This window comes from Mobula hypostoma, chromosome 15 (assembly GCF_963921235.1).
Source record: "Mobula hypostoma chromosome 15, sMobHyp1.1, whole genome shotgun sequence".
Classification (NCBI taxonomy): Eukaryota; Metazoa; Chordata; class Chondrichthyes; order Myliobatiformes; family Myliobatidae; genus Mobula; species Mobula hypostoma.
Window position 1 is genome coordinate 46,848,921 of NC_086111.1, and position 27,830 is coordinate 46,876,750.

The 27,830-nt window shown below is 38.3% G+C and overlaps 1 protein-coding gene and 1 long non-coding RNA gene across 3 annotated transcripts in view; one reads left to right on the top strand and one right to left on the bottom strand.

Annotated features, from left to right (window-relative positions):
• synpra (synaptoporin a) overlaps positions 1–9,970 on the bottom strand; it is a 338,192-nt gene extending 328,222 nt beyond the window's left edge. The window contains exons 1-2 of the mRNA XM_063067973.1: positions 9,820–9,970; positions 9,641–9,706 (exon numbers count right to left, since the gene is read on the bottom strand). Of these exons, the coding sequence (XP_062924043.1) occupies positions 9,641–9,706; positions 9,820–9,837 (84 nt within the window). The 5' untranslated portion in view covers positions 9,838–9,970. The remainder of the gene's footprint in view (positions 1–9,640; positions 9,707–9,819) is intronic.
• A 191-nt stretch (positions 9,971–10,161) lies between these two features.
• Positions 10,162–26,790, top strand: LOC134357091 (uncharacterized). 2 transcript variants are annotated; one of them, XR_010020503.1, is made up of 4 exons: positions 10,162–10,427; positions 12,266–12,939; positions 18,511–18,609; positions 25,159–26,790. It is a non-coding gene; the product is annotated as an uncharacterized LOC134357091 (long non-coding RNA). The 2 variants fall into 2 exon arrangements; XR_010020504.1 differs by lacking the exon at positions 12,266–12,939.
• The last annotated feature ends 1,040 nt before the right edge of the window (positions 26,791–27,830 follow it).

The window sequence follows — 27,830 nt, forward strand, 5'->3', positions numbered from 1 at the left end:
TAGCAGGGTGGAGATACATCTTTACCAAAGGACGTACGAGGTGCTCCTTCCTTCTGCTAGCCTGCAGGTGTAGCACCTGCTTAGACCCCCAATCGGGGTCACGTGAAGCCATGCGAGCAGATGCTCAATGGTCATATGAGCAGCTGGTGCATATTACAGGTCTCAGTTATGCGACCATTGACACCAGGCAGACAATCTCAGAAGAATATTGATAATGGCTGAGGTTACCAGTCTTCTAAGGACACTGCTCAGAAGAAGGGAAAGGCAAACCACTTCTGTGGAAAAATTTGCTAAGAACAATTATGGTCAAGACCATGATTGCCCATGTCATATGGTACTGTACACAATGATGATGATAATTATCCATGTCTCTGGAAACATATGAACTTCTCTGCCTACCCACAGACAAAAATGACAGACGAGCTATCCTTCAAATGGAGCATACTCATTGTAAGACAGTCTCAAATATTTTACTTTATGATTTAAAATAGTTTAGCTCAGACACAAATCCATTTTTCATCATAGAAAGGTATTAACTACCCTTTGCATCCAATTAAACATGTTTCCTGACATCTTATTTTGGAGATTTTTCCCCCTAATCAGCAATATTTATTTGATGGAAAAGAATCATTTGTAAAAGTTTCATAAAATTCACAAAGACCTTCACAAATCTTGACTACTTACCTGAATGCATAGTGAGTTCTAAACATTCAAAAATCATATATAGGTCTCTTTTTCTTAATTTTTATAGCAACATTTGTGTTCTGTCATCATAACTTATGCCCCAAAACACAGCACATTTTTGAAATGAGACTATGTAATCAAACCAAAATATCTTCCCCAATGTCAACTCTGGAGTATAAATAGGGACAAGTCAAAGCTAATGTTCCTGATTGAGGGGTCTTTTCATTTGTTAGTGAAACATAAACATAATTTATTCAATTCAAATAAATTTACTTGATTACATTTAGACCCTTGAACTCGTATTGCATTTGGATTTCTAGATTCTTGATTGAAATAGACTGAAAGAATCTGAAAAGATGAAGGTATAGAAGAATGTGAAAACCTTAGAATGCATAAGGAGGTGTTGGAATTTTCAGGCATTGAATGCTAACAATCAATTTATGACTGATGCAAATTGACTCTTCTCAATTCCATCATTGCACAAGCAAAGACGTTACCAATAAACAAGGTTCAACAAATATATTAATGTTTATCAACAACTTTGTTTTAAAAAATGATATCTTACATTTTTCACAATACATGCATCAGCATAAATCCAGTGGAATCTAGCAGCATTTCTTTGAATATTCTTTGCCAGACAAATTCTGGCTCTCGAGGGATGTCAATACCATTATGGTCACTGTCCTCCCCTATCAGATTCCAGGTTCTTCAGCTCTTTGTCACTTCTACCTATCACCTCCTAGCTTCTAACATCATTCTTCTATCATCCCCCCATCACCTAGATATGCCTATCACTCACCAACTTTTGCTTCACCTCTTCCCCAGCTTTTTATACTGGTATCTGTCTTCTTTCTTTCCAGCCCTGATGAAAGATCTTGGCCTGAAACATCAATGTCCATTTCCCTACATAGACGTTGTCTGACCCGCTGAGTTACTCCAGCATGTTCTGTATTGCCCCAGTTCCACATCTTGCATAGGATGACATAGAGTGTGTAATACTTACAAGTGAGTGTATTATAATTTGAAACCGATAAGTAAGCATAGTGGTTAGTGTGAGTGTCGGCAATGAGTTTGTACATTCTCCCCGTGACCCCACAAGTTTTCCCTGGGTGCTCCATGTTCCAAAGACATACAAATTAGGTTTAGTAAATTGAGTGCATGTTATGTTAGTGCCTGAGGCATGGTGACACTTGTGGGCTCTCCCCAGCATATCTCAAACTGTGCTCGTTGTTGACACAAACAATGCATTTCACTGTACGTTTTGATGTACATATGGCAAAAAGCTTATCTTTATATTTATATGTTCATCAAATGATGCATTTCCGGGCATTTGTGCCAGTTATGGCACGTAAAGTACAAAGAGCACGTTTGGTCCTTGTATTTGTGTCAGGTCTGGAGCAATGCAGTTGAATCCCACTACACTGTTCTCACTCCTCAGCCTTATCTTCGGCTTCAAATAATCTTCAACTTTAAATGAATAAATACAATGGTTTCTGCTTCAATTATTCTTTGTGACAAAAGTTTCTACGAATCTGTGCCTCAAAACATTTCCTGTTAAGTTCTTGTGCCTGAATTCTGCTTAGATCTTGTTGCCTTCTGACGTAGACTGCTTCTCACTTTATTACTAATTATAGTTAAATAGATGACCTCTCATTAACCAATAAAATACCTTAATCTTCAATCTACCTTGTTGGCTTCATCAAAATCTGGCAATTGTAATAACATTTTGAAATCTTTTATCCTTTTCCGCAACAAAATAAGTCCCAGTTTTTCCAGATGGACATTTTAAACAGTGAGAGAGAGCTATACATGTTTAATTAAGCTTGCGTGTTACCATAACAACATGTTCTTCCAGTAGAAACCAACCACCAACTTTATAAGCTCAATGCTATTATTCAGCTTTAAACTTTAAAAAAAAAGGCAAGACTTTGAAGGGAAAATAATTGAATAATCATCAAAATGCTTTGCTGCTTAAAAATGAGAAATACCCATTGAAAATTTCACAATAATGGGTAACTTTTTCTATCATGTACTAGAACAAAGCCCCCTGGTATTACACTTACACCAAGAACCTCCATGCTAGGTTACTGTGTGATGTACTAAAATTCAATTTCTTAAGAATCACGATATTACGGGTTATTTTTCATATCTTGGTAGGGAAGTAATGCAATTAGATCATCTATTTTAAAATATAGCCTGTGAATTTCTGTTTAATATAGGAACAGTGGGATAACTCTCTGCAAAGCTGTTACATCAACCTCATTTGCGACTCATTAGTAGTCCTCAGCCACCCACTCAAATCCACTTCTTAATCACTGGGAACAGTTTCTGATAGGTGACAACCATTACAGGCTAAAAGATGACAAGTAACAATCACATCGCCAAAGTACAGGTATTGACCATTTCTAAAAGGCAGTCAGCCTATATCTGATACTCGAAGGTAGCTGTCCATTATGAACATCATGGTAACTGTACCGATCGCACAAATGGCATGGCTACAAGAGCAAGACAAATGCTTAACCGATGTCGACAGAGGAAAGTCCTTGTGGCATCAGTAAATGAGTTCTTCATTACAGGCTCCTCAGACTAGGACCTGTCCTTGTACTCACAGCATTCATGTGGCTGATCCAGTTCCTGGATTATATGCTGAGGTACTTGATGATAGTATTTCTATTAAATGTCAGTGATAGGTGATTAACCTCATTGTTGTTGAAGGTGGTTATTTCCTGACTGGTTTTGGCACAAATATTACTTGCCACTCTGCAGACTTGTGCATGCATCTTGTTGCCTTCTGATGAAGACTGCTTCATTTGACGAGGAGTTGCAAAGGGAAATGAACATAATACAATCATTAGTGAATGTAAATACTTTGGACTAAGTAATAGAAAGAAGTTCAATGGTGAACAATTCAAAGTGTTTGAGCCTGGGACAGCCTTGAGGAACCTCTGTGGTGATGTCCTGGGTTTGGAAGGTTGAGCTTGACAACCACAATCATTTCTTTAATTGCAAGATACAACTACAACCACTACAAGGTGTTGCATTTTGGGAGGTAAAATGCAAAAGGAAAATATACAGTAAATAGCAGGGCCATGAGTATTGATTACTGGAGGATCTTGTTGTACAAGTTCAGAACATGCTGAAAGTGGCTATACAAGCATATGACGAGCTTGCATTTACTTGTTGGAATTTTGAGGATAAAAGTTGGAAAGTCATGTTACAATCGTGAAAAAAAAACTTTGGTTAAGTCAGATTTGCAGTATTGTATGCAGTTCTGGTTATTGTAGAAGCATATATGATAAAGCTATTACACAGAAATGTGAACAAGCAGGGAGTGAAGGATATGGATCATGTGCAGGCAGATTAGATTAGTTTAAACTAGCATCATGGTTGACACAAACTAGGCAGGCCAAAGGCCTTATATTGCCAATGATTCTACCAAGGTAATAATGCCACACATGCTTAAATGCTATCTTGATATCAATGATAGCAATTCTCACCTCACCTCTGAATTTAGCTCTTTAAATCCACATTTGGACCAAGGCTGTGATGAGACCTGGAGCCAAATGGTTCTGGCAAAACTAACAGTGAACCTCATTGAATAGTCCATTTGCGAGTATGTGCTGGTTGAGAGCGCTGTGTATTATAGTTTCCATCACTTTGCTGATAATTGTTAGTATACCAACAGGGCAGTAGATTGTTTTTGACCTGTTTTAGTCCTGGTTTTTATTAGGTAAATGCCAGTGTTACAACTGTACCAGAACAGCATGTCTAGAGGTGCAGCTGGTTCCAGAGTGCAAGTCCTTAGCACAGTTATCTGGTTCCTTGGTTACTGCTGTATCCAATGTCTCAGGCATTTCAGCTATTATACAGTGTGAATCATACAGCCTTGAACCTGGCTTTCTTGATGGTGGGGACCTCAGGAGCATGTCTCAGCAGGATTCTTGTTAAGTTTCATGACACACTCAATATTGGTTTAATGTTCTTGTGATAATGAATTCCCAGGCTGTATACGTTAGTTTTATTTTGAACCAGATAATGTTTAATATGAATTAACTTTTCTCTGTTTATTTTTGCACTTTATGCTACATTTTCAAAACATGAAATGCAGATAACACTGTTTTTATATTGTTTTAAAATTTAGATCTAGATTGTTAAGTAATTTGCGTACTTGAACATCTAGTTTACTCTCTATGCGTATTCATTGAAAATAAACTCAGTGGCTACATTATTGGGTATACCTGTATACCCACTCGTTAATGCAAGTATCTGATCAACTAATCATGTGACAGTAACTCAATGCATAAGAGCATGCAGGCATGGTAAATAGGTTCAGTTGTTGTTCAGACCAAACATCACAATGAGGAAGAAATGTGATCGAAGTGACTTTGACCGTGGAATAATTGTTGGAGCCAGACAGGGTGGCTTGAGTATCTCATAAGCTGCTGATCTCCCGGAATTTTCTCACACAACAGTCTCTATAGTTTACAGAGAACACTGTGAAAAACAAAAAAACAACCAGTGAGCAGCAGTTCTGTGGGCAAATGCATCTTCATAATGAGATAGGTTAGAGGAGAATGACCAAGCTGACAAGAAGGTGGAAGTAACTCAGATAAGCACACATGATAACAATGGTGTGCATCTTGGCGCATACAACACATTGAACCTTAAAGTGGATGGGTGGCAGCAGCAGAACTCAGTTACAGGAAGTACTTAATAAACTGGCCACTGAATGTATATTCCCATTCACTGTGTTTCATTCCAATGCCCATCCACATTAAATAGAATCAGCAAACATCACTTCTGGTGATCAATGCTGACTGGTGCCTCAGTCATTCTCATAGTTCTAGAGGACTGCAATTCTAAAACGAGTTGGACTAAACAATATTTTTTAGTTCTGTTTTATACCAGGTGTCCCAGAGATCATCAACATTATCCTCCTATGGTAGGATTCTATCACAGCTTGTACCCAAAAGCCTAAAGAAAAACTAAAAAATACCATTTTCAAGTATCAATGCTGCAAATATATGCTTACATTATAAATTCTATTTATATCTAGGATACTAAATGGTTTTCACTGCAACAAATTAAGCTGAAGAACAATAGCTTAGTGAAGTTTCATGTGTCACATGCATTGTTGTCTTGAAGAAAATATTGGTCTATGGCAACATAACTATGTATCATAATGATATTAATTACTGAACCATGAATAATATTGAAAACTAAAACCCATTGTTCAGTGATGTAATATGTGCCTTCACAAAGAAAATTTCTGTCCACTATTTTAACACAGATGTTAACTTGTATATTTTAAATAAGTTAACATATACGTAAAAAATGGCAGTCAGATATATGTCATCCATGTAGGTCAATTATGTATGCATGTCTTGTACTGTAGGTCAATTATGAATGCATGTTATGCATTCAATTCCTGACATGTAAAATAATACTAATTATGCTATTGATTATAACAATGACTCATCCACTAACAATGGGTTCTAGCCTGCATGATATTTATGGTTCTGTAATTAATACATTTACATATCTTTTAAAAATGATACGTATCAATATTGTCATGGACGTATCTTAACACATTGTAAATCTACAAATCATGAACTGAAACCGTGACAATGCATTTTTCTTCTTTTAATACTCCACGGGCATTTCATAGATCTGGTTACATTTGTTTTATTCTTAATTTATTTTAGCATTAGAATTATTATTTTGCATTTTATGAAATATTAAGCATAGATGAATAATACAAACAGTAACTCAGTAAAGTTATCTCATGCAAAAGGAAGTCTAGTTAGTGATTATTTCATTAACACTTCAATTCAAGTATGTGTAGAACATCATAATATCAGATAAACCTGCTGAGTAGATATGTGAAAATGGCTCAATTGTAACAAGTAAAAGAACTACATGATCCATTACAGTATAGGGTCTATTAATCATAATTGAATGAGAACAAGCCATGAACTAAAACTAGCCAATTAATTTCAACTAATCTGATTTTTATCTGTTTTTACCAAATTTAAAGACTTATGCTATACATATTTTATCTTAATGCTTGCTCATTACTTGGAAAATAGTGCTAAAGAGTACATTCCATATAATATATGTACATGATAATGTTGGTGGAAAACAGCAAAACTTCTGGAGATTTTGGATTTACTTTTCTGATATGGCAAAATATTCCTCCTTCAACTAAATGCACAGAGGAACCTGGCTCAATTCCGGTGCATGATTAGCTTGGGTAGGTATACTTTGAGTGGAGCAAGGTGCAATATTATCAATTTTTCCTGCCTCCAAGGCTCCAACTAGCAATGTAAGTGAACATTGAAAAGAGGGAGCCAACTCAAGCAAGCTCATGTTCCAGAGAGACATGCAGCTTAAGCTTCAACTAAGAGTTAAACAAGCAAATTTCTTCATTTGTTAACAAATTTCTTCTGTAAGTCAAAGCAAAATTGACATCTTGAATTCCGGTCCTAGCAAAATTCCAAAAGTTCTACCTCTTCAAAGTTCAAAGTAAATATATTATCAAAGTACCTACTGTATATGCCACCATCTGCAACCCTAAGATTCATTTTCTTGCAGGCATACTCAGTAAATCCAAGACCCATTATAGAATCAATGGAAGGCCACACAAAACAGGACACACAAATGACAAATGTGCAAAATACAACAACTGTGCAATACAAAAGAAAGAATTAATAAGTAGCTGTATAGATAGATAAACAAGCAATAAATATTGAGAATGTGAGATGAAGAGCCCTTGAAAGAGAGTCCATAGGTTGTGGGAACAGTTCAGTGATGGACCGTGTGAAGTAGAGTGAAGTTATCCCCATTGGGTCAGTCAGATGATGCATTACAAATGTTTACACTTTAATTTTCAAAAGTACACTCCATGGCCATTTTATTAGGTACCTCCTGTAACTAATAAAGTGGCCACTGAGTGTATGTTTGTAGTCTTCTACTTCTGTAGCCCATCCATTTCAAGGTCAATATGTTGTATTTTCAGAGGTGCTCCTCTCCACGCCACTGCTGTGCTGGTTATTTGATTTACTGTAACCTCTCTGCCAGCTGAGCCAGTCTGGCCGTTCTCCTCTGACCTCTCTCATTAACTGAACCTGTCAAACATGTCTGCAAGTTTTTATCCATTGAGATGCTGCCACATGATTGGCTGATTTGATATGTATATCGACAAGCAGGTGTACAGGTGTACCTAATAAGGTTGTCACTGAGCGTATGTACTAGGTGGAGAATGAGTCAGCAATGTATTATTAAATTGTATCATTCAGAGAATTGTATCATTCTTTAATATATAAATGCAATGAAGCATATTGCAGTATAATTCTCTACTGTATGACTGTTCCTTTAGCAATCTGAAACATAGAAACATAGAAAACTTACAGCACAATACAGGCCCTTTGGCCCACAAACCTGTGCCAAACATGTCATTTAATCTGCCCAATTCCTATGATTAAGATGAAAATTTCATTTGCAATCATAAATAATAAACTACTTTGATGACAGTAAGTTATTTCCTAATCAGGAATCTAAGTATAAAAAGTAAGGTGAATGAGTCTTAAATCCTAACATTTTATTTTCTCTTCAGTAAATTAGAATCCAATTTTTAAATACATTGATATATATTATTTATGAAAAAATATTGTTTTATGGATGAAGTGATAATGTATACTTTCCAATATTATACTTTCATTGCACATTCATTATCCATTTTTAAAAACTAAGTATTAATAACAGAACACACTCTTCATTTTATGTGGTAAAAAATAAATTTAAGAGCTAGTAAATAAATTAGCAAGTTAAATGTCTGAATTATTAATCCTACAAGTTTGCTTATAGAACATCCCACATGACCAAGAAGTCCTATCACAAATTATACTTTCCCACGATTCATAAAGCAATAAGAACATTGACAAGCTTATTTTTCCGAATAACCGACAATAGTAATTTTGATAGAGTTTCAAAGTTGCAATATTGTTCTGAATTTTGAAGTTTTGATATGCATGTTGTGTTTGTTTCAACAAAATAATTCAACGAAAGGATTCTCATTACTACAGCATTTTAACCGTTTTTCTGTATAAACCAGAGCTCCAAAGCTTGTTAAACATTCTGCAAATAAATCACTGTCCTCTAAGCATATATCATTCCCTCCGGGATTCTTCAGAAGCAATCACACATACCATCTGTAAACGAATATTATTAATGTACTAAAATTATGTCCTTTGAAATTCAGTCACATCTGAAATTACAACGTTTTATAGACAATGAAATAATTCACAGATTTAATGTCATGAACAAAAACATTCCAAGTTCTTCCCCATACGATTGGATCATACGTTTTCTGACGAAGTGAAACAAAGAGAAAAGAAACCTCTCAAAAACGTCTGCTTATAAAGTCAGTATTTTTAACACATATAATTACTTAACGTCACACAATAAACATAAATAACAAATCGGTTAATAAGTGCCTCATTTTTTGAATACTAGAACTGCATTTACACAATCCTTCCTATTGCCGAATTCTAGCGCCAAAATCTTTCTCTTTATCAAATATTGCCACTCAAACACGTAAACTGGACTTGAAAAAATTAATATCTGGCTAAAAATATTTCATAAGTACTAGTTTGCGCAACCATTCATATTAAACCCTCGCCTAAAGGTATAAACAACTGGTAAGGGGAAGGGGCGGTACCACGTTCTCAGCAGAAATGCTTTGTATTAGACCTTTTATGCTGAAAACCAAATACGTGCTTCGAACCAACAGTATAGACATCTACTCTATGTGTTAATATTGCTAGCAAATTCAGTATTACATTCCACTTAATCAAGCTAGTGATAATTAAGTCAAACAAACCAAAGAAATATTATAATCTCATTATATACCAATATCCTCCTTAAATGTCACAAGTGTGTTTTCTCAGAAACTTACCCATTCCAGAAGGCGCAGAAACCCCAAAGGCTCCTTCGCGACACGAAATGTACCCGATGCCATAAGCTAAAGGGCAGGATGAAGTGTGAAGAACATTTTAGAGAAATTACTCATAGGAATCTTACCATTATATTATTTCATCAAATGTAACTTAAATTGAATGGACGTGCATCCCTTACGTGATTAATTATATCCATCTCTGAATGTTGTGATGATGTTGATTGGTCTGAAGGATACAATAAGCTACCGAAGTCCAGCCGCTGTTGACAGCTCCCAATGTAACTCTCTCAAGGTTCGGATTTGCCGGAAATTGCCGACGACTGACGGAGATGGAATGACAGGCGGGTGCCACTCGCCGGAATATTCAAGAGCTTCTCCGATTGGTCAATCGGGCTTTACCCCACCTCCAGTGACGGGAGAGGCTTGTTCTTATTGGCCAACGGCTCCGAGCACCAACCCCATTTCTATTGGACAATCGCAGCCAATGCCCATGTTGCCTAGCAATAGCAGGTGTGCGTGAATCGGAGCAAGTGTAAGAGTATTAAAGTTCGAGGACTTGCAATATTTCTCATGTGGCCAAATAGTTCGCATAAGTTAAAATAAAGTCATATATTAAATATTTGTACCTGGCGTTCTTTCCACATTTTTGTTGTCACGACCAACAGCGTTGCTTCAGCGCACTTGGCTGATGTCCTTGGACTAAAACTGAATCAGTTTAGAACTGGCCCTGGTATGGCAGCAGCCTCAGAAAGAGATCGGGAATTATTCTCCACTTTCTACCTTCAAGGTAAGTTAACATTTGTTTGCAAAAATCTGATGTATTCGATGGCGATATGCAGGAAGTCTCTTGTTAATTACTTAATTCGCCTCTCTTAACATCTGGAAATACGAGTACGGGGGGGGGGGGCTGATTTTTGGGATCCTTTAGTACTTTTTAAAGTATATTCAATGCAAATGGTAACGCATTGGTTATCATTGGGTTACATGTATTTTCAGTTATGATAGTTGCATTTCTTGACATTTACATTAGAGTTCCCCCTCCCTTACTACCGTCTCTAAGTAATACAGATGTGATGACGATGGCAGAGTCGTATCATATTCAGATATTAATACAGTTAAGTTTGGTACATCCGTATAATATCCTCCTTTCTTCACAATTCAAAGCTTATTCTTTTTGCAATTTGATTGATGCAAACTGTCCATTCTCATCCTGTTGTCTGCTGCAAAATCATGAATTGTTCAGTATAGGACTCTTTGATATTTAACTATAGCACCATAAAATTGAGGAATAGATCTTTGTTACTATGTTACTATTGATGGTGTGGACGTGGATGTGTTGAGGATATACAAGTACCTGTGGGGTACACCTGGATGACAGACTTGAGTGGAGCACCAACACAGAGGCTGCGTACAAGAAGGGCCAGAGTTGCCTCTACTTCCTGAGGAGACTAAGGTCCTTCGGAGTAAGTAGGCCTCTCCTTCACATCTTCTACCGGTCTGTTGTCGCCAGTACAATCTTATATGGGGTGGTGTGCTGGGGCAATGGCATCAACACAAGTGATGCCAACAGGTTCAGTGAACTGATTAGAAAGGCTGGCTTTGTTTTAAGAGTCAAACTGGACATACTAGAAGCTGTGGTAGAACAAAGGACTCTATGGAAAATCCTGGCAAATCTGGACAATGTTTCTCACCGTCTGCATGCTATCTTGGCTGAACAGAGGAGCACTTTTTGTAACAGACTAAGACAACAGCGCTGCTCCAAAGAGCGATATATGAGACTCTATAATGAGTCGACCGTTGGGGAAGTGTTGACCCCCTCCTGTTAGACTGTCTGAGGAAACTTATTTTTTATTCTTTCTTACTTCTCTTCTAATGTTTGTATATTTGTGTATCTGTGCACTTGTAATGCTACTGTGACATTGTAATTTCCTTTGGGATCAATATCTATCTAACATACACACACAAAATATCTGGCTTGCTGAGCACCTCCAGCATTTTGTGTGTGTTGCTGGGATTTCCACCATCTACAGATTTTCTCTTGTTTGTGGTTTATCTAACATATCAGCCTTTAATGAGGAACAGATCAAAACATATAAGCAACCAAATATTGCCAGCAGTTCTGATGTTTTATACATTCAAGCTGCATTTATAGATATTGTAAAAGAAACACCCCCAGCAATATTCATTTACATGGGTGTTCTATGTGGAACCAAGGCTGTACTCTTTCACTCGCAGACAATTTGAAAAGTCCAGCAAAGATCCACTGGGTCCTCGTGCATGCTGGGAAAGAGTTTTCCATCAATTTTGTCAACTTTTTTCACAATGAGTTTATTGGTGGTATTTGCATTAAATTAGGGCACTTAAGAGAATGATTAAAAGATGGCAACATTAGTATAGGCCTGAAGTCATAAGAAATAGAAATATTAAAAAAACAGAAAATGCAGAAGATACTCAGCAAATTAGTGGAGAGAGAAACAAGATCAACATTTCCGTTGATGACTTCGCATCACAACATCATCGGTACCATTGTGCTGTTGAAATGTGCTGCCAGACTGACTGAATGTTTCCAGTCTTTTCTGTTTTTATTACAATGCTGTCATTTGATTTTCTTTCCTTGCTGCATAGGTGACACAGTTGAAGTTTCCCAGCATCTCAGCCTTTTGGAAAATGAACCGCTAGATTTAGTCTGATCCTGCAGAAGTGGAAACCCAACCTGTTTTCCAAGGATTATTCTCCGTGGACATCTTGATTCACTGGTGATTTCCAAACTGAGCATTACGAAACAGGATCGTATCATGTTGCTAGAGGGAATGCTGCGACAGTAGCCAATCCGCTGTGCACAGATGTGAGAAGCTAGTCACAGTTAAATTGTTTGCTTCAGCAGCTTAGCTCATTGTGCCCATGGGAAATTAAAAGCAGCATTAGAAGTCTCCATGATGTTACAGACCGGCCAGGTCCCTAAAGGTGTGGGAGTTTTGAATTTCTCAATCTTAGCATGTTGGCAGCATGTTTTTCAAGTGATCACAAGAAATTGTGCTATTGCTTTTCATTTTAACTAGTGCAGAGTTTCATCCATATCAGCCCTGGATAAACAAGTCCCAAAGCAACTCACTGGGGGTGAAAAGCTAGCTTACTTAATAATAAGCATTACTGGATTGCAAAACAAAATACAAGCGTGAGCTGACTGCTGAAGCTTGAATCAATATCTTGGTATCCTGCACTTCCAACATATTTCTTGGATTATTGATGGACACCATGTGCCTGTCTGAGTTGCAGAAGAGAAACTTCGGCTGGAATTTGTGAGTAGTGGGGAAGTGATTTCACTCATTATTGAATGTTTTCTTTTTCTCATTCTTGGGAGATCTCTAACCCAAGAAGTTTCTTTTCCCTGATATATGCCACTCTCAGATGGCTGTATAAAGTGGCTGAGTAGCCAGTTCCATTAAAGAATTCACATGGATAGGCCATCTGGAAACAAAATACCCCTGCCTTAGTTACCTTTTTAAACATTGTACAGGATGCTAAATAAAGAACATACAGCATATGTATAATATAAACTAGTTGAAACATCATATACTATTTGAAAACAATTTTATATATTCTTTATATCTTGAATTGTTCTTGAGAAAATTACAGTGCACATTTATAAAACAAGTTTTTTTTGAGCATGATAGTTTTTAAAGCAGTATTTGTCATTTAAAAAACCATTCAAATCTTACATACTTTTTCTGACTAAATAGAAGATTTATTGGATATTTTACACCAAGATTAGTTAATATATTACTAGAAATTCATGATCATTCAGATGATTCCATGAAAGAAGACAGGAAACAACATATTGTGCTGAGGCATGCTGAATCACAGGCAACAATTTTGGTTTTCCCACAGCAATTTACACATACATACATATCTCGAAATTAGTCTTAGTTACCTGGAATAATATCAATTTGTGTTTGTCCATCGCCGACATCGATGAGGACCTCGACACGATTATGATGGTGTCGAGGCTAGCAAGTGATTTGGATTTAAGTGAGGGAGAGTTGTGTAGCGTCAGCCTCACGCTCTCTTCCCAATTCCCATCTGGATCCAGTGGCAAGCCAGAGTTGAGATGGCTGGAGATGGGACTAGGCGCAGTGGATGACCAGGATGTCTTCTGTGTCTTGACCTGCTCTACACGTTCCACGACACTTACAGAGACTGCCTTCTTGACCGTTGGACCTTCCATTGGTCTCATCTGCTTAATTTGCCAGAGTCTGTCTTCACATACTGGGATAGACAAGCAAGCCTGGCAGAATCCGTGGCTGAAATGTAGACTGTTTATTCATTTCCATTGATGCTGCTTGACCTGCTGAGATCCTCCAGCATTTTGTGTGTGTTTGTTCTAAAGATGCTGTGTTGTTCCAAACTATAGATCAGACTCACATGTAATCAGAAAAGAACTCCATTCTTGGGTGGGCACCCAAGTCAATCTTTTGTGAATTTGCTCCTCTTATAACTAATTGTTGCATGAATTTTTGCCTGCTGCATATCAACGGCTGGCTGGTATGATGGTTCTAGAAGTTAGCTTATTTCATCAAAGACTATTTTCATCAGGGAAATTTTTTTATCTAAACAAATTGATAACAATCAAAAATGCAAAGTATGAAAGGGTTTGTTGTGACATTCAATTATACTTTATTACAGGGAGAAAGCAGAAGAATGGAGTTGAGAGAGAAAATATATCAGCCACGATTGAATGGCAGAGTCAACCCAATGGGCCGAAATGGCCAATTCTGCACCTATATCTTATGGTCTGCAAGTTGTTGACATAACAGCTATTATCGTGGCTTTACATTTAGCACCAAATTATACAAATATACCAAAATATATTAGTTTATTTTAAACTGATTCATAAGTACATAAATAGTTATTTAAACTACTTTATATACAAATATTATCACTTAATATTTAAAATCATTTATTTGTTTATAACCTTTTCTCGATGTTGGGTCTTGGTTTTTCTTTTATATTAAATGCAACAAAATGCATAAGGTATTGGTGAGATTTTTTCTAAAAATCAGGATTGGACATTCATCACTTGGAAAGGTCACAAGCTGAACTGTGGAGTGAATGACTGATGTTCATTCTCTATCCCTTACAACTGTTTCTCTTAAAAGTTTTACAAAGGTAGACACTGAACTTATCCATTTGCTGATATGTCAGAGAGTGAATAGTGAAATTTTGCTTTGTTTTTGACTTGTGAAAAAGCATATTTTAAAAACAAAGAAAATCCATTCCAGATAGATAGTTCTCAATTAATACAAAGCAAGATACCTTGGATGTTGGAAGTCTGAAATGGAAAGAGAATATATTGGAAGTAGTTCACAGTTTAAGCATGCCAATTAAATAACATTAGAAATAGGAGCAGGAGTAGGCCATCTGGCCCATCGAGCCTGCTCTGCCATTCAATAAGATCATGGTTGATCTGACCATGAATCATCTCCACCTACCTGCTTTTTCCCCATACCCTTATTTCTCCATACCCTTAATTCCCCTACTATGCAAAAATCTATCCAATCTTGTCTTAAATATATTTACTGAGGTAGCCTCATTTCACAAAGAATTCCACAGATTCACCACTCTTTGTGAAAAGCAATTCCTCCTCATCTCCATCCTAAATTTGGGGGTAAGGTATTGGTGTGGGTGGAGAATTGGTTAGCAGACAGGAAGCAAAGAGTGGGAATAAACGGGACCTTTTCAGAATGGCAGGCGGTGACTAGTGGGGTACCGCAAGGCTCAGTGCTGGGACCCCAGTTGTTTACAATATATATTAATGACTTGGATGAGGGAATTAAATGCAGCATCTCCAAGTTTGCGGATGACACGAAGCTGGGTGGCAGTGTTAGCAGTGAGGAGGATGCTAAGAGGATGCAGGGTGACTTGGATAGGTTGGGTGAGTGGGCAAACTCATGGCAGATGCAATTTAATGTGGATAAATGTGAAGTTATCCACTTTGGTGGCAAAAATAGGAAAACAGATTATTATCTGAATGGTAGCCGATTAGGAAAAGGGGAGGTGCAACGAGACCTGGATGTTATTATACACCAGTCATTGAAAGTGGGCATGCAGGTACAGCAGGCGGTGAAAAAGGCGAATGGTATGCTGGCATTTATAGCGAGAGGATTCGAGTACAGGAGCAGGGAGGTACTACTGCAGTTGTACAAGGCCTTGGTGAGACCACACCTGGAGTATTGTGTGCAGTTTTGGTCCCCTAATCTGAGGAAAGACATCTTTGCCATAGAGGGAGTACAAAGAAGGTTCACCAGATTGATTCCTGGGATGGCAGGACTTTCATATGAAGAAAGACTGGATGAACTGGGCTTGTACTCGTTGGAATTTAGAAGATTGAGGGGGGATCTGATTGAAACGTATAAGATCCTAAAGGGATTGGACAGGCTAGATGCAGGAAGATTGTTCCCGATGTTGGGGAAGTCCAGAACGAGGGGTCACAGTTTGAGGATAGAGGGGAAGCCTTTTAGGACCGAGATTAGGAAAAACTTCTTCACACAGAGAGTGGTGAATCTGTGGAATTCTCTGCCACAGCAAACTGTTGAGGCCAGTTCATTGGCTATGTTTAAGAGGGAGTTATATATGGCCCTTGTGGCTACAGGGGTCAGGGGGTATGGAGGGAAGGCTGGGGCGGGGTTCTGAGTTGGATGATCAGCCATGATCATAATAAATGGCGGTGCAGGCTCGAAGGGCCGAATGGCCTACTCCTGCACATATTTTCTATGTTTCTATGTTTCTATTCTTGAGGCTATGTCCTTTAGTTCTCGTCTCACCTACCACTGGAAACAGCTTTCCTACCTCTATCTTATCTATTCCTTTCATAATTTTAAATGGTTCTATAAGATCTCCTCTCATCCTTCTGAATTCCAGTGAGTACAGTCCCAGGTGACTCAATCTCTGCTCATAGTCTAACCCCCTCATCTCTGGAATCAATTTGATGAACCTCCTCCACACTGCCTCCAAAGCTAGTATATCCTTCCTCAAGAAAGGAGACCAGAACTGTATGCAGTACACCAGATGTGGCCTCTCCAGTACCCTGTACAGTTGCAGCTTATCCTTGCTGCTCTTAAATTCAATCCCTCCAGCAATGAAGGCCGACATTCCATTTGCCTTCTTGATAGCCTGTTGCACTTGCAAACCCATTTGCGAGTCATGCACAAGCATTCCCAAGAATTTTGCACAGCAGCATGCTGCAACCTTTTACCTTTTAAACTATAATATGATCTTCCATTTTTCCTTCCAACATGGATGATGTCACATTTACCAACATTGTACTCCATCTGCCAGATGCTTACCCACTCACTTACCCTATCTATATCTCTCTGCAGACTCGCCATATCCTCTGCATAATTTGCTTTTCCACTCAATTTAGTGTCATCAGCAAACTTAGATACATTACACTCAGTCCCCTCTTCCAAATGTATTTTGTGAGCATTTGCCAGCACCAACACCCACCCCTGCAGCACACCACTCACCACTGATTGCCAGAGAAACACCCACATATCCCAACTCTCTGCTTTCTATTGGTTAACCAATCCCCTATCTATGCTAATACATGACCCTCAACTCTATGCATCCTCATCTTATGGATAAGTCTTTTATGTGACACCTTATCGAACGCCTCCTGCAAATCCAAGTAAATAACGTCGATCTGCTCCCCTCTATCCACTGCACTTGTTATATCCTCAAAGAAGATCCAGTAAGTTTGTCAATTGTCAGAGTGAATAACCCAGCTCATGTCCTTTCAATAGAACTCCTTGATATATACTGTATGTTGTGGAAATGCACTTCGCTTTAATAAAATGTAATGTGAGTAATGACCTTTATGGAGTGAAAGATATCATTTTGTTTAATAGTTATTACAGCTACCTAAAATTATGTAATATTAAATATACAAATGTTTATTCTAGAGATCCTAAGGTAAATATATACTATTGTGAAACATTAATTTTTGCTTTGCAATCCCTTATATATTCCGGTGGTATCATTTGTATTTTACTATTCATAGGAAATGTTTATCATTAATGACAGAGGCCATCATATCAATTGAATTCTTCATGCTATATATTTCTTTATATATTTAAATGACTGACATGTACTGTATGTCATCATTGGCCAAAATAGTACTTGCTCCATCAAAATGGTCCCCAGATGTCCCAAAAGGAAAATACCATGGATACCAAAAATTATAAACACACAGAAATTGTGGAAATTTTCAGCAGGTCAGGTGAATTTTATGGGGCGAATGAAAGGGGAAAACTTTTCACTTTAAAAACATTTTTATCAGAACTGGGAATTTCTGGAGATAAAGATTTAAAATAGGAACAGGGCAGGAGAAGACAATATTGACAATATTGAGGATAAGAGAGATTAAATCACAGAATAAGTGATAATACAATGTGAAGGAATGAGGTTATACACCAATGAGAGGAAAATGGGAATATTCAGGAGAAGTGTGAATGCAATATATTTATCTTACATTACCAGAGATCGATAAAATAACACTGGACATCTGAATTAGAAATTCTGATTTAGCTGAAATTATGGAACTTAATGTCAAGTCAAAATGATTAATGTGCATAACTGGAAAATGCTCTTCTGTAAGCTTATTCTGAGCACCACTGAAATGTTATGATGGACAGTTAAAATGACAGATATTAGGAAGCACTCATTCTATGTGGGATCTAAAAGAAGCCATTCTGGAAAGCAATGACCCTTCCCGATATAGAAATGATCACAACATGAACTGTGAGTAAGAAGAATACCAAGCTGAAAGTACAATGCCATCAATTCATGTGATATGTTTATTTTGGGTCCTCAAGCCTGCAAAACTAATGAGTACCCTGCCACCACCGAGGACAACGAGATGTTGGCTGTTCACCTGTCCTGTACCTTGAATGAATCTTATTAACTTATTTGAGGTAATATTTTGTTTTATGTTTAGTGTGCAATTTATGCTTTGTGGGTGTACTTGGTCCAGAGGAATGTTATTTTGTTTGGTTGCAGTATGTATGTACAGTCAGAAGACAATAAATGTGAACTTGAATTTGAACCTGTACTTAAAAAGTGGGAAAGGAGAAGACTTATTTAGTGATACAGTGAGGAATTTGGCCCTTCAAGCCATGATGTCCCAGCAAACCCTTAACAACCCCTATTAACCCTAACCTAAGCACAGGACAATTTATAATGACCAATTAACCAACCTAGTATGTCTTTGGATTGTGGGAGAAAACCAGAAGACCCAGAGAACACCCATGCAGTCCACAGGGAGGACGTACAAGGACTCCTAATATAACAGTGCTGGAATTGAGCTCTGAACGCCTGCATGCCCCGAACTGTAATAGCATCGCGCTAACTGCTATGCCACCGTCAAATGGGTGTAATGATATGACCAAGGGTCAAATAATGTAATGATATTACATCATGTATGGCTCTGCCACCACTCATGGCCTGGAAGTTTAGGATCACGAGATCTTTGAGGACCAAGAACATTGGCAGATCAAGACGAGGTAATTCTGCATATGGTGCATATTTGTATGTGATTACTCGAGTATATTCTCCTAAGGGGTTATTCCCTTAATGGGGAATGCCTGCGCATGATTATATTTAATGTAGGAAGACTGATGCACGGGCAGCTGTTTTGAAGAGATCAGGGGCACCGTCCAGTGACATGGCATCCAAGACATCTGGGAATCCTTCACTGCTGCGGCCTTCTTCCACCTTCACTGTTGTTGTGACGTGTCATCATCTTCCACCAGCTCCAGCACTGAGGTCTTGGTCGGATCGCTTTAATCTGGAACCTCCCCCTTGACCTTACTACCATGGATAGACATTAGACAATAGGTGCAAGAGTAGGCCATTCAGCCCTTCGAGTGAGCACCGCCATTCACTGTGATCAGGGCTGATCATCCACAATCAGTACCCTTTTCCTGCCTTCTCTCCATATCCCTTGACTCCGCTATCATTAAGAGCTCTGTCTAACTCTTTCTTGAGAGCATCCAGAGAATTGGCCTCCACTGCCTTCTGAGGCAGAGCATTCCACAGATCCACAACTCTCTTGGTGAAAAAGGAGCTAAGCTCCAAGCCGTATCATTCTTGGGATCTCGGGAACCCAAAAGCCTCTTCACCACAACAGGGTGACAATCCTTGGAGAAGTCGTGCAAATGTCAGCTGTACGTTTGTGTGGTTCATTGCTGACGGTAGTTTCTGGTACAAAGTTTGAAGGCAATGAATTCTAATCAGAGCTGAAAGATGGTAGAGACTAACATTATTTAAACAAGTATTTACACTGAGAAAGGTGATGTGGTTGGGGCATAAGTGGGGGAAGAGCTTGGAAAAAACGACGCAACAGACTTTTAATATTATAAATCAGTGAGTTGTTTGTTATGTCATCCCTCTTGTTGTGAAACAGGTTCACTTCTTTTTCCTTTATTAGGGAGAGAGAGAGAACCTATGGTATGTGGAATACCAGATGAACGTGTAGTCTTTGGGGTACTGCAAGTCTGTGTCTTTGTTGATGCTTTGCTGCACACTTGAGTGCTCGGTGGAAGGAGCCGATGCCTTTTTTTGCGGGTGGAGGTGGGGAGGGGTCGTTGCCTTGCTGCTGCTTGTGCATGGGTGGGGGGAGCTGGGTGGGTGCTTTGGGGTTCTAACGTTTAACTGTCATTCATTCTTTGGGGTATTCCTCTGTTTTCATGGATGGGTGTGAAGAAAAAGAATTTCAGGATGTATATTGTATACATTTCTCTGACATTTAAAGTACCAATTGAACCGATTGAATCTCAATGGATGGGAAAAGAATGGGGAAGGCATATATTGGGAAAGTCCTGGCCAATGATGTGATTGTGATATTCATTACATGTACTGCTGCAAAGGATAAAGCGAGTATTAGATGTGTTAGGAGACTCCTGCATAATGTTCCATTCCACTTTGTTGCCGAATTGTACAACACAAGCAGAATAGTAAATAATCTACCACATGCCTGACTTTAATATTATGAGAGTACTTGAGGCAAATCATTTATGACAGGGGATCCAGCTTCTGCATTGTTCTTGTAAACATGATGTTGAAATGGTTAATCCAGTTTCGGTCATCGCTGGCTTTCTGGCCACCCCAGGCCCACTGACAAAATTCAAAAAGTTAAATGTGTTATGGGATCTATTCCAAAAATTGAATAATGAATCAATATTATAAAAGCATTTGTCCAAATTAATCAAATGAGCTCTCCACAATTTGAGCCCAAATTTTAAAAAATCACAGAAAGCACCAGTTATTCATTCCAATTATATTTTCATCAACAACTTTGAATGATTAGTTGATTTCTAAGTGTTTCCATTTTGGTTTATGTTAATTTGTTGAATAAGAACCTATTAAATATTGAAAATACATAATTTATTTCTTAGCACAAACTTGTTCTTACATTTCCTGCACATATTTCCTGTATTTTCAATAATGCTCTGTAATTTTGCATTAAGCCTATAATCTACCATCTGGCCTACTGATTATTACACTGATGGTTCAGCTTTATCCTCTATGCAGGAGCATTTGAACTACTGGTTTGTGATTCAGAATCTGGGTCTTCATTTCAAAATCTGGACATATTAGACATTGACATAAAATAGTATAACACAGAAACAAGCCCTTCAGCCCATAAAATCTGTGCCAACCATAAAGTCAATTAAATTAATTCCATTGACTTGCACATGATCCAAATTCCTCCATTCCCTGCATGTTAAATGCTTCTTAAATATCATGGTTGTATCTGCTTCCACTACCCACCCTGGTCGTGCATTTAATCAACACATAGACACAATGCTGACTGAAACCAGTCCTGAGGAAGGATCTTGACTTGAAATGTCGACTGTTCATTTTCCACCACAGATGCTGCCTGATCCACTGATTCTCTCTAGCATTCTGTGTATAATCCAGATTTCCAATATCTGCAGTCCCTTTTGTGAATATTTTAAGGACATGTTATGTTAAAGTAAGATAAATAAATCAGTATTCAGTAAAGCACTTAAAAATTAACCTTCAGTGTTATATTACAATGTGGATAAAAAGTGTCATTTGACTACAAGAAAAGTATTAAAGGCATCAAGACTAAATTCTACACACAAATCGAACACTTTCTTACTGGTTACTGAGTTTTATTTTGGTCTCTATTTCCTTGTCATCTTATGAGTGCCTTTCAATTACATTGCATCTGTTTTTGGTGCATTAAAATACAGCTGCATTTAATACTGGAGAAGTTGTGAAATAGGTAAAAAAGGAATTTACAAAACTTTTCTTCAAAGTTCAAAGTACATTTATGATCTAAGTATGTATAAATTATACAATCTTGAGATTCATCTGTTTACAGGTAGCCACAAAACAAGAAACCTGAAAAAAAAAATTTTTAAAAACCCAGTGTGCAGAGAAAGAAAAAAAACCACATATCATGTCAACAATAAAAGCAAGAAACAGCTTTTAGAATGAAAGTGAGTTCATAGCCCCGAAGCCCAGAGCAGGCCCATTGCCTCAGCCTCAGTTCATCACACAGTGGGGCCTATCGTAGCGAAGCTCACAGATATGAAGCCCATAGAATGACAGCCTCAGCTTCAGCGCCATGGAGAGTGGAGTAAAAGTCGCAGAGCAGCAAATGGAGTTGGCCCGACACTCGCCTCAGGTCTGACACTCTACCCTTTGAATCCATCTGCCCCGATGTTTAAATATCCAAACATCTCCCGCACTAGGACCTGGGCCCCGCTGTATCAATACACTCTGGGCCTAGGCCCCATTGCCACGTTCCGGCCTGTACACAACCTTTCCAAATTGGCGCTCAGATTGATCGAACCCCTGTCTCGACCTTGCTCCAACTTTGCATTGCACTCACATGCCTTGACCCTCGAGTTAGCCTAGCCTTTGCTTGCCTCTTCATTGTTTGCAGTGACAGTTTACCACAATTTTCCACAGAAAGCAGTGTTATTAATGAAGTCAAACTTATGAACCACCAGTAAACTGTTGCCCTTCTTCAGTAGTACCATCTGTGCAAGACTCAAAAATATTACAAATTACATTAAACTTATAAAATAAATAGTGTAAAAGAGGAATAGTGAGGTAGTGTTCATTGACTGTTGAGAACTCTGATGGCAGAAAGGAAGAAGCTGTTCCTAAAATGTTGGGTATGAGTCTTCAGGCTCCTGTACCTCCTCCCTAATGAAAGTAATGAGAAGAGAGCAGGTCCCAAATGGTGAAACTGCTGCCTTCTTGAGGTACCACCATTTGAAGATGTCCTTAACACTTGGCTCCCCCCCACCCCCCACCTTCTTACTCTGACTTCTCATCTTTTTCTCTCCCATCCTGATGAAGGGTCTCAGCCTGAAACATCGACTGTACTCTTTTCTATAGATGATGCCTGACCTGCTGAGATCCTCCAGCATTTTGTGTGTGTTACTCCGTTTACGTTATTCACTTCGATTTTGTAGGTTCCTTAGGAGATTTTTTTTTACACTTTTCTTCGTCACAATGCTTCTCTCCTCCACTCAGCTGGGAGATAAGGCTGTAGATGCTGAACAAGGAACATCTTTCTAGTAGTCACCTTCTTTCTTCTTGCCTTCTTGCTTCTGCTGGTCTTTAGGCTCTGCATCATGTCCCTCAATTACTCTTTCTCTGGTATTGTCTGGTATCATCATGCAGCTTGACAATGTCGCTATATTTGCTTCACCTCTACTGCTGGATGTTCCTCAACTCATGAAGGTAACACAATCACATTTTGAGATGAACAATGGCATTTCCACTATAACCCAGAAATTGCATGGCTCTGCTGTATCAACACTCAACTACTGTAGTTGTAGAGCTCACAGGTGTAAAGAGCTGAGGAGGAAGAGGGTGGCCCTTGTTTCTTGTGATCCATCCCTCCAATCAATGGGCAACCACTGAATATAATAACCAGTGAGACTCCTTCATGCTGAGGACATGAGGAATCATCTTAGAAATGTGCAATCACCATTTTGATGATCCAAAACAAACTAGCCATTGAGAAATTGGAAACATTTCCATCTGATGAAGAAATCTGAGTCATTAAGGAGAATCTTCATGGCTGCATGAATGCAGTCAATGTCAATCCTAGCAAATTCCATTGTCCAAGATCCCACTTGATCCTCATGAGAAAATAAGCAGGTGAAATTATTTTGTTGTGAATACAGAGCCTGATTGCCCTTTCTGAGGTAGCAGTGAGGAATAACTAGAGAGATAATTATGATCTGCTGCAGCTACTTGTGAGGTACTATAGAAATGGAATTGACAGTCAACATGACCTTCTCTTCCACAGAAAGCATGAGAATGCAGCCAAGTCTTTCTGTAGAATGGCATTTACACTCAGTGGTCACTTTGTTAGGATACCTCCTAATTTGTGGTCTTTTACTGCTGTAGCCCATCCACTTCAAGGTTTGATGTGATGTGCTTTCAGAGATGCTCTTCTCCAAACCACTGTTGTAACTCGTGGTTATTTGAGTTACTGTCACTTTCCTGTTAGCTTGGACCAATTTGGCCATTCTCCTTTGGCCCCTCTCATTAACAAGGCATTTTTGCCCACAGAACTGCCACTTACTGGATTTTTTTTTTTGCTTGTCACGCCATTCTCTGTAAACTCTAGAGTCTGGTGTGCATGAAAATGCTAGGAGATCAGCAGCTTCTGTGATACTCAAACTACCCCATCTGGCACCAACAAATCATTCCACAGTCAAAGTCACTTAGATCAAATTTCTTCCCCATTCTGATGCTTTGTCTGAACAACAACTGAACCTCTTAACCATGTCTGCACGCTTTTATGCATTGAGTTGCTGTCACATGATTGGCTAATTAGATTAACGAGCAGGTGTACACATTCTGCGGACTTGCCAGGTGTTTACCTACCTTTCATAACTTCTGAAATTGCACCTTCAATAGATTATCCTGTTAAGTAGTAAGGAAAGCAACAAATCAGCAGGATTTACTCCTAGTTCTGCCGAGACTGATTCAGGATAATTGTATTTCAGCTCTGATTTATGTTGGACAGGAAGAAATAAGCAAATAATGATGCCATTAGATGGCTGTCTGATGCTGGAAAACTTCATGCATGAAGAGCTTGATCCAATTTTGTGATTATATTGATATAATCTAGAAATGTCCCCTTCTGAGTATATTTCAATTAGCACCTGAAGAAGACTGTTATGCAATCCAATTTCTCAGCTAAAATTTGCCTTATAATCTCTAAGTGTATACTTTTCAACAATTATAATAAATGGACTGGAAAAACTATGGAAGCAAATTCAAATATTGCAAATTCCCAATGAGAAAAACAAATATTAAACTAATGTCAGCTGCAGATATTTGTCATTTCTGCACCTTAAATATACTGTATATTGTTTAATTTTGGTTCAAAAAGATTTAAAGTTCAAAGTCCAAAGTAAGTTTTTTATCAAGGTAACATATATGCCATTATTTTCTTTCAGGCATTCACCGTAGAACAGAGAAGCACAGTAGAATTAATGAAAAACTACGCACAAAGGAAGGATAACAAACAACCAATGTGCAAAAGAAGACAAACTGCACAAATAAGATAAATAAATAAATAATACAGAGAACGAGCTGCATTAATTGGTTTGAAATAGAAGCCCTTATTAATAATGTCACTATAAGGAATGCATACAGTATATGCAACAAGACATTCTGTAATTGCTGTGCAAATTATTCAATAATAGAAAATTGAAAGGTATTGATTGAATAAGCTCTGAATTTGGTTTTTATTTGGAAATGCTTGAATTCAAGGTTTGCCCTGAAGAAATTCACACAATAATCTTTGAATCATGAAAAATAGTTACCACTTTTAGAAATACTTTCTTGTCTCCATGTGAAGCATTCAAAATCTGATCGAAGTCATAGCTATTGGGATCTGCAAATTCTAACCCTCACATATACATCCAAAGTGACTGAAAACGGGGGAAATTTACATTTCTTCTTTCTTCTAAAATATGGAAATAACAGCTAAATAAACACTAGAGGGCTTACTTACCCTGTTACAGTGAAGACGTGCCACACTATTTCAAAAGCTAAGTCAATGATGGTGAAGCAAATAATTTGTCACAGATGCAAAGACCACAGTGTGGAAATTCTGCAAGGTATAATTTAAAACTGATTTAGAATGTTTATTAGCATATTTACTGCAAAGCTATTGAAGAAAATGGCTAGCTTAAAGTACAGCTTGTATAATAGCAAATATTCTAAATGTTGTGTTAAATGAATGTAATATACTTCTATTCTTCAAGTATTCATCAGGGTAATTCTAATAGAATCGTGAGATCTTTTCATAATGGTAAATTAATGAACAGCATATTTCACAGTTACTTTTTAAGTTATTTTTTCCTTTTATTATAACTAGATTTTTGAATGTTATATATGAGATTAGTGGCTGAATAAAAACAATGCTCAATATATTGCCAGGAGGCTAAAGAATTAATGTACTACAGACAAGAGTTATGATCACAAGTGTCCTTCTGTCCTGTCACTTTGAATTCAGTATTATTCTCCTGCCTTCTTTCTCTAGAAGAATATACCATTGCATTTGTTAGAGGAGGGTCTGGAACGACTTCTCCCTTGCACGGGCAAATATTACCTGTGTCTATGTGTATGCACACTGTGTGTTAAGTCTATGCACTGAAGTCTGATTTCCAGTCATCTGATATCTCTTAGCTATTAAACCAAGATCCCAATCTGTCAAATCCATGTGGTAGACACAGGAGACTGCAAATGCTGGAATCTGGGTTGTCTGTAAATCTGTGCAGTAGTTGATCACCCCACGCTCAAAGAATTCACACGACGGCATCTTTCTCAGAGCTGAAGCACAAGAAATCTGAAGGAGTACTGAAGAAGAAAGAGCATAAATCCCAGTGATAGAAACTTATAAATAATTAACGTTTGTTTGAAAATACTCTGTGCAATATTTGAATATCACCCAGAAATGGTTTATTGTTGTGATCTGTCTGCCAGTCATAGTACTTTAGTAATTTAACTTTTATTAAGTTTGATATCTTTTGATTTTATTTGCTTCAAACAAATCTGGCTGCTACATCTGCCTCTTTGACATAGTAAATTCTTAAGGCAAGATAAATTGTGCATTCTGTATCTGTCTGAGCATATACCAATGCAGAAGTAGAGTCCTCTCTCTATTATTTTTCTAACTCCTTCCCAAGGTGTGAAATGTGAATTATAAGCTAACCATCTGTTGACATAATGTTGATTCTCTTTATTGGAACATACAGCAGAGGAACAAACCTTCAGCCTGTAGCCTGCACATGAACCATATCCCTCACTTCCCTGTACGGTGTATTGCTTGCCTAAATGCCTTTTGAACATCATTATCATAATTGCTTCCATCACCGCTCTGTCTCCTACCTTACAAATTCTCTTTATAGCTAACACTCTCTAAACCAGGCAACATCTTGGTGAACCTTTTCTGCACCCTCTCCAAAGCCTCCACATCCTCCCTGTAATGCAGTGCCAGAGATGCACACAATGTGCCTTCCAATTCCAGATGAGCGGTGTGTTTGATTCCAGCAGCTTCTACTGGGCCAACAAAAGGTGCTAGTGTCTTTTTAAAACATTTTTTTATGATCGCCAGATCCTGCTAGACATTAAACACTTAAAGTACTGTGGGTCTGCTCCATCAGTGAGTTGCTCGCTGGTGAAGAAAATGTAGAAGCTGTGCATTGTACTGCTGCCTGCGTTGAAGGAGCCATACAATCTAACAGCGGGTGACTGTCTTGGTCACTTTTCTTGTGATTGTGAGACCCTTCTGGACATTGTTGATGTGGAATGCTGCAAGTTCGATTCACTGAATTATTAGCGGGGAGCAGGGGTGGATGGCGAGGGAGCTGCGTGGACAGTCGTAGGGAGGACTAGGCCTCAAGCTGCAGTGTCGTCTGTTTACAGCTGCCAGGAGAGAGGCGTTGGAGCCGGTGCACTCCACCGGGGGCAGTGTGGCACAGCGTCCAGACTGGAGTCGGAGCTGCACCCCCCCCCCCCAGTGTTCACTCAGCAGAAGACAAGCTGTACCTTGGTCGACTGCAAATTTCTGTGGCATCGTGGCTTGGGTCTGGACTATTTTTTTTCCATGGCTTTACTTTAC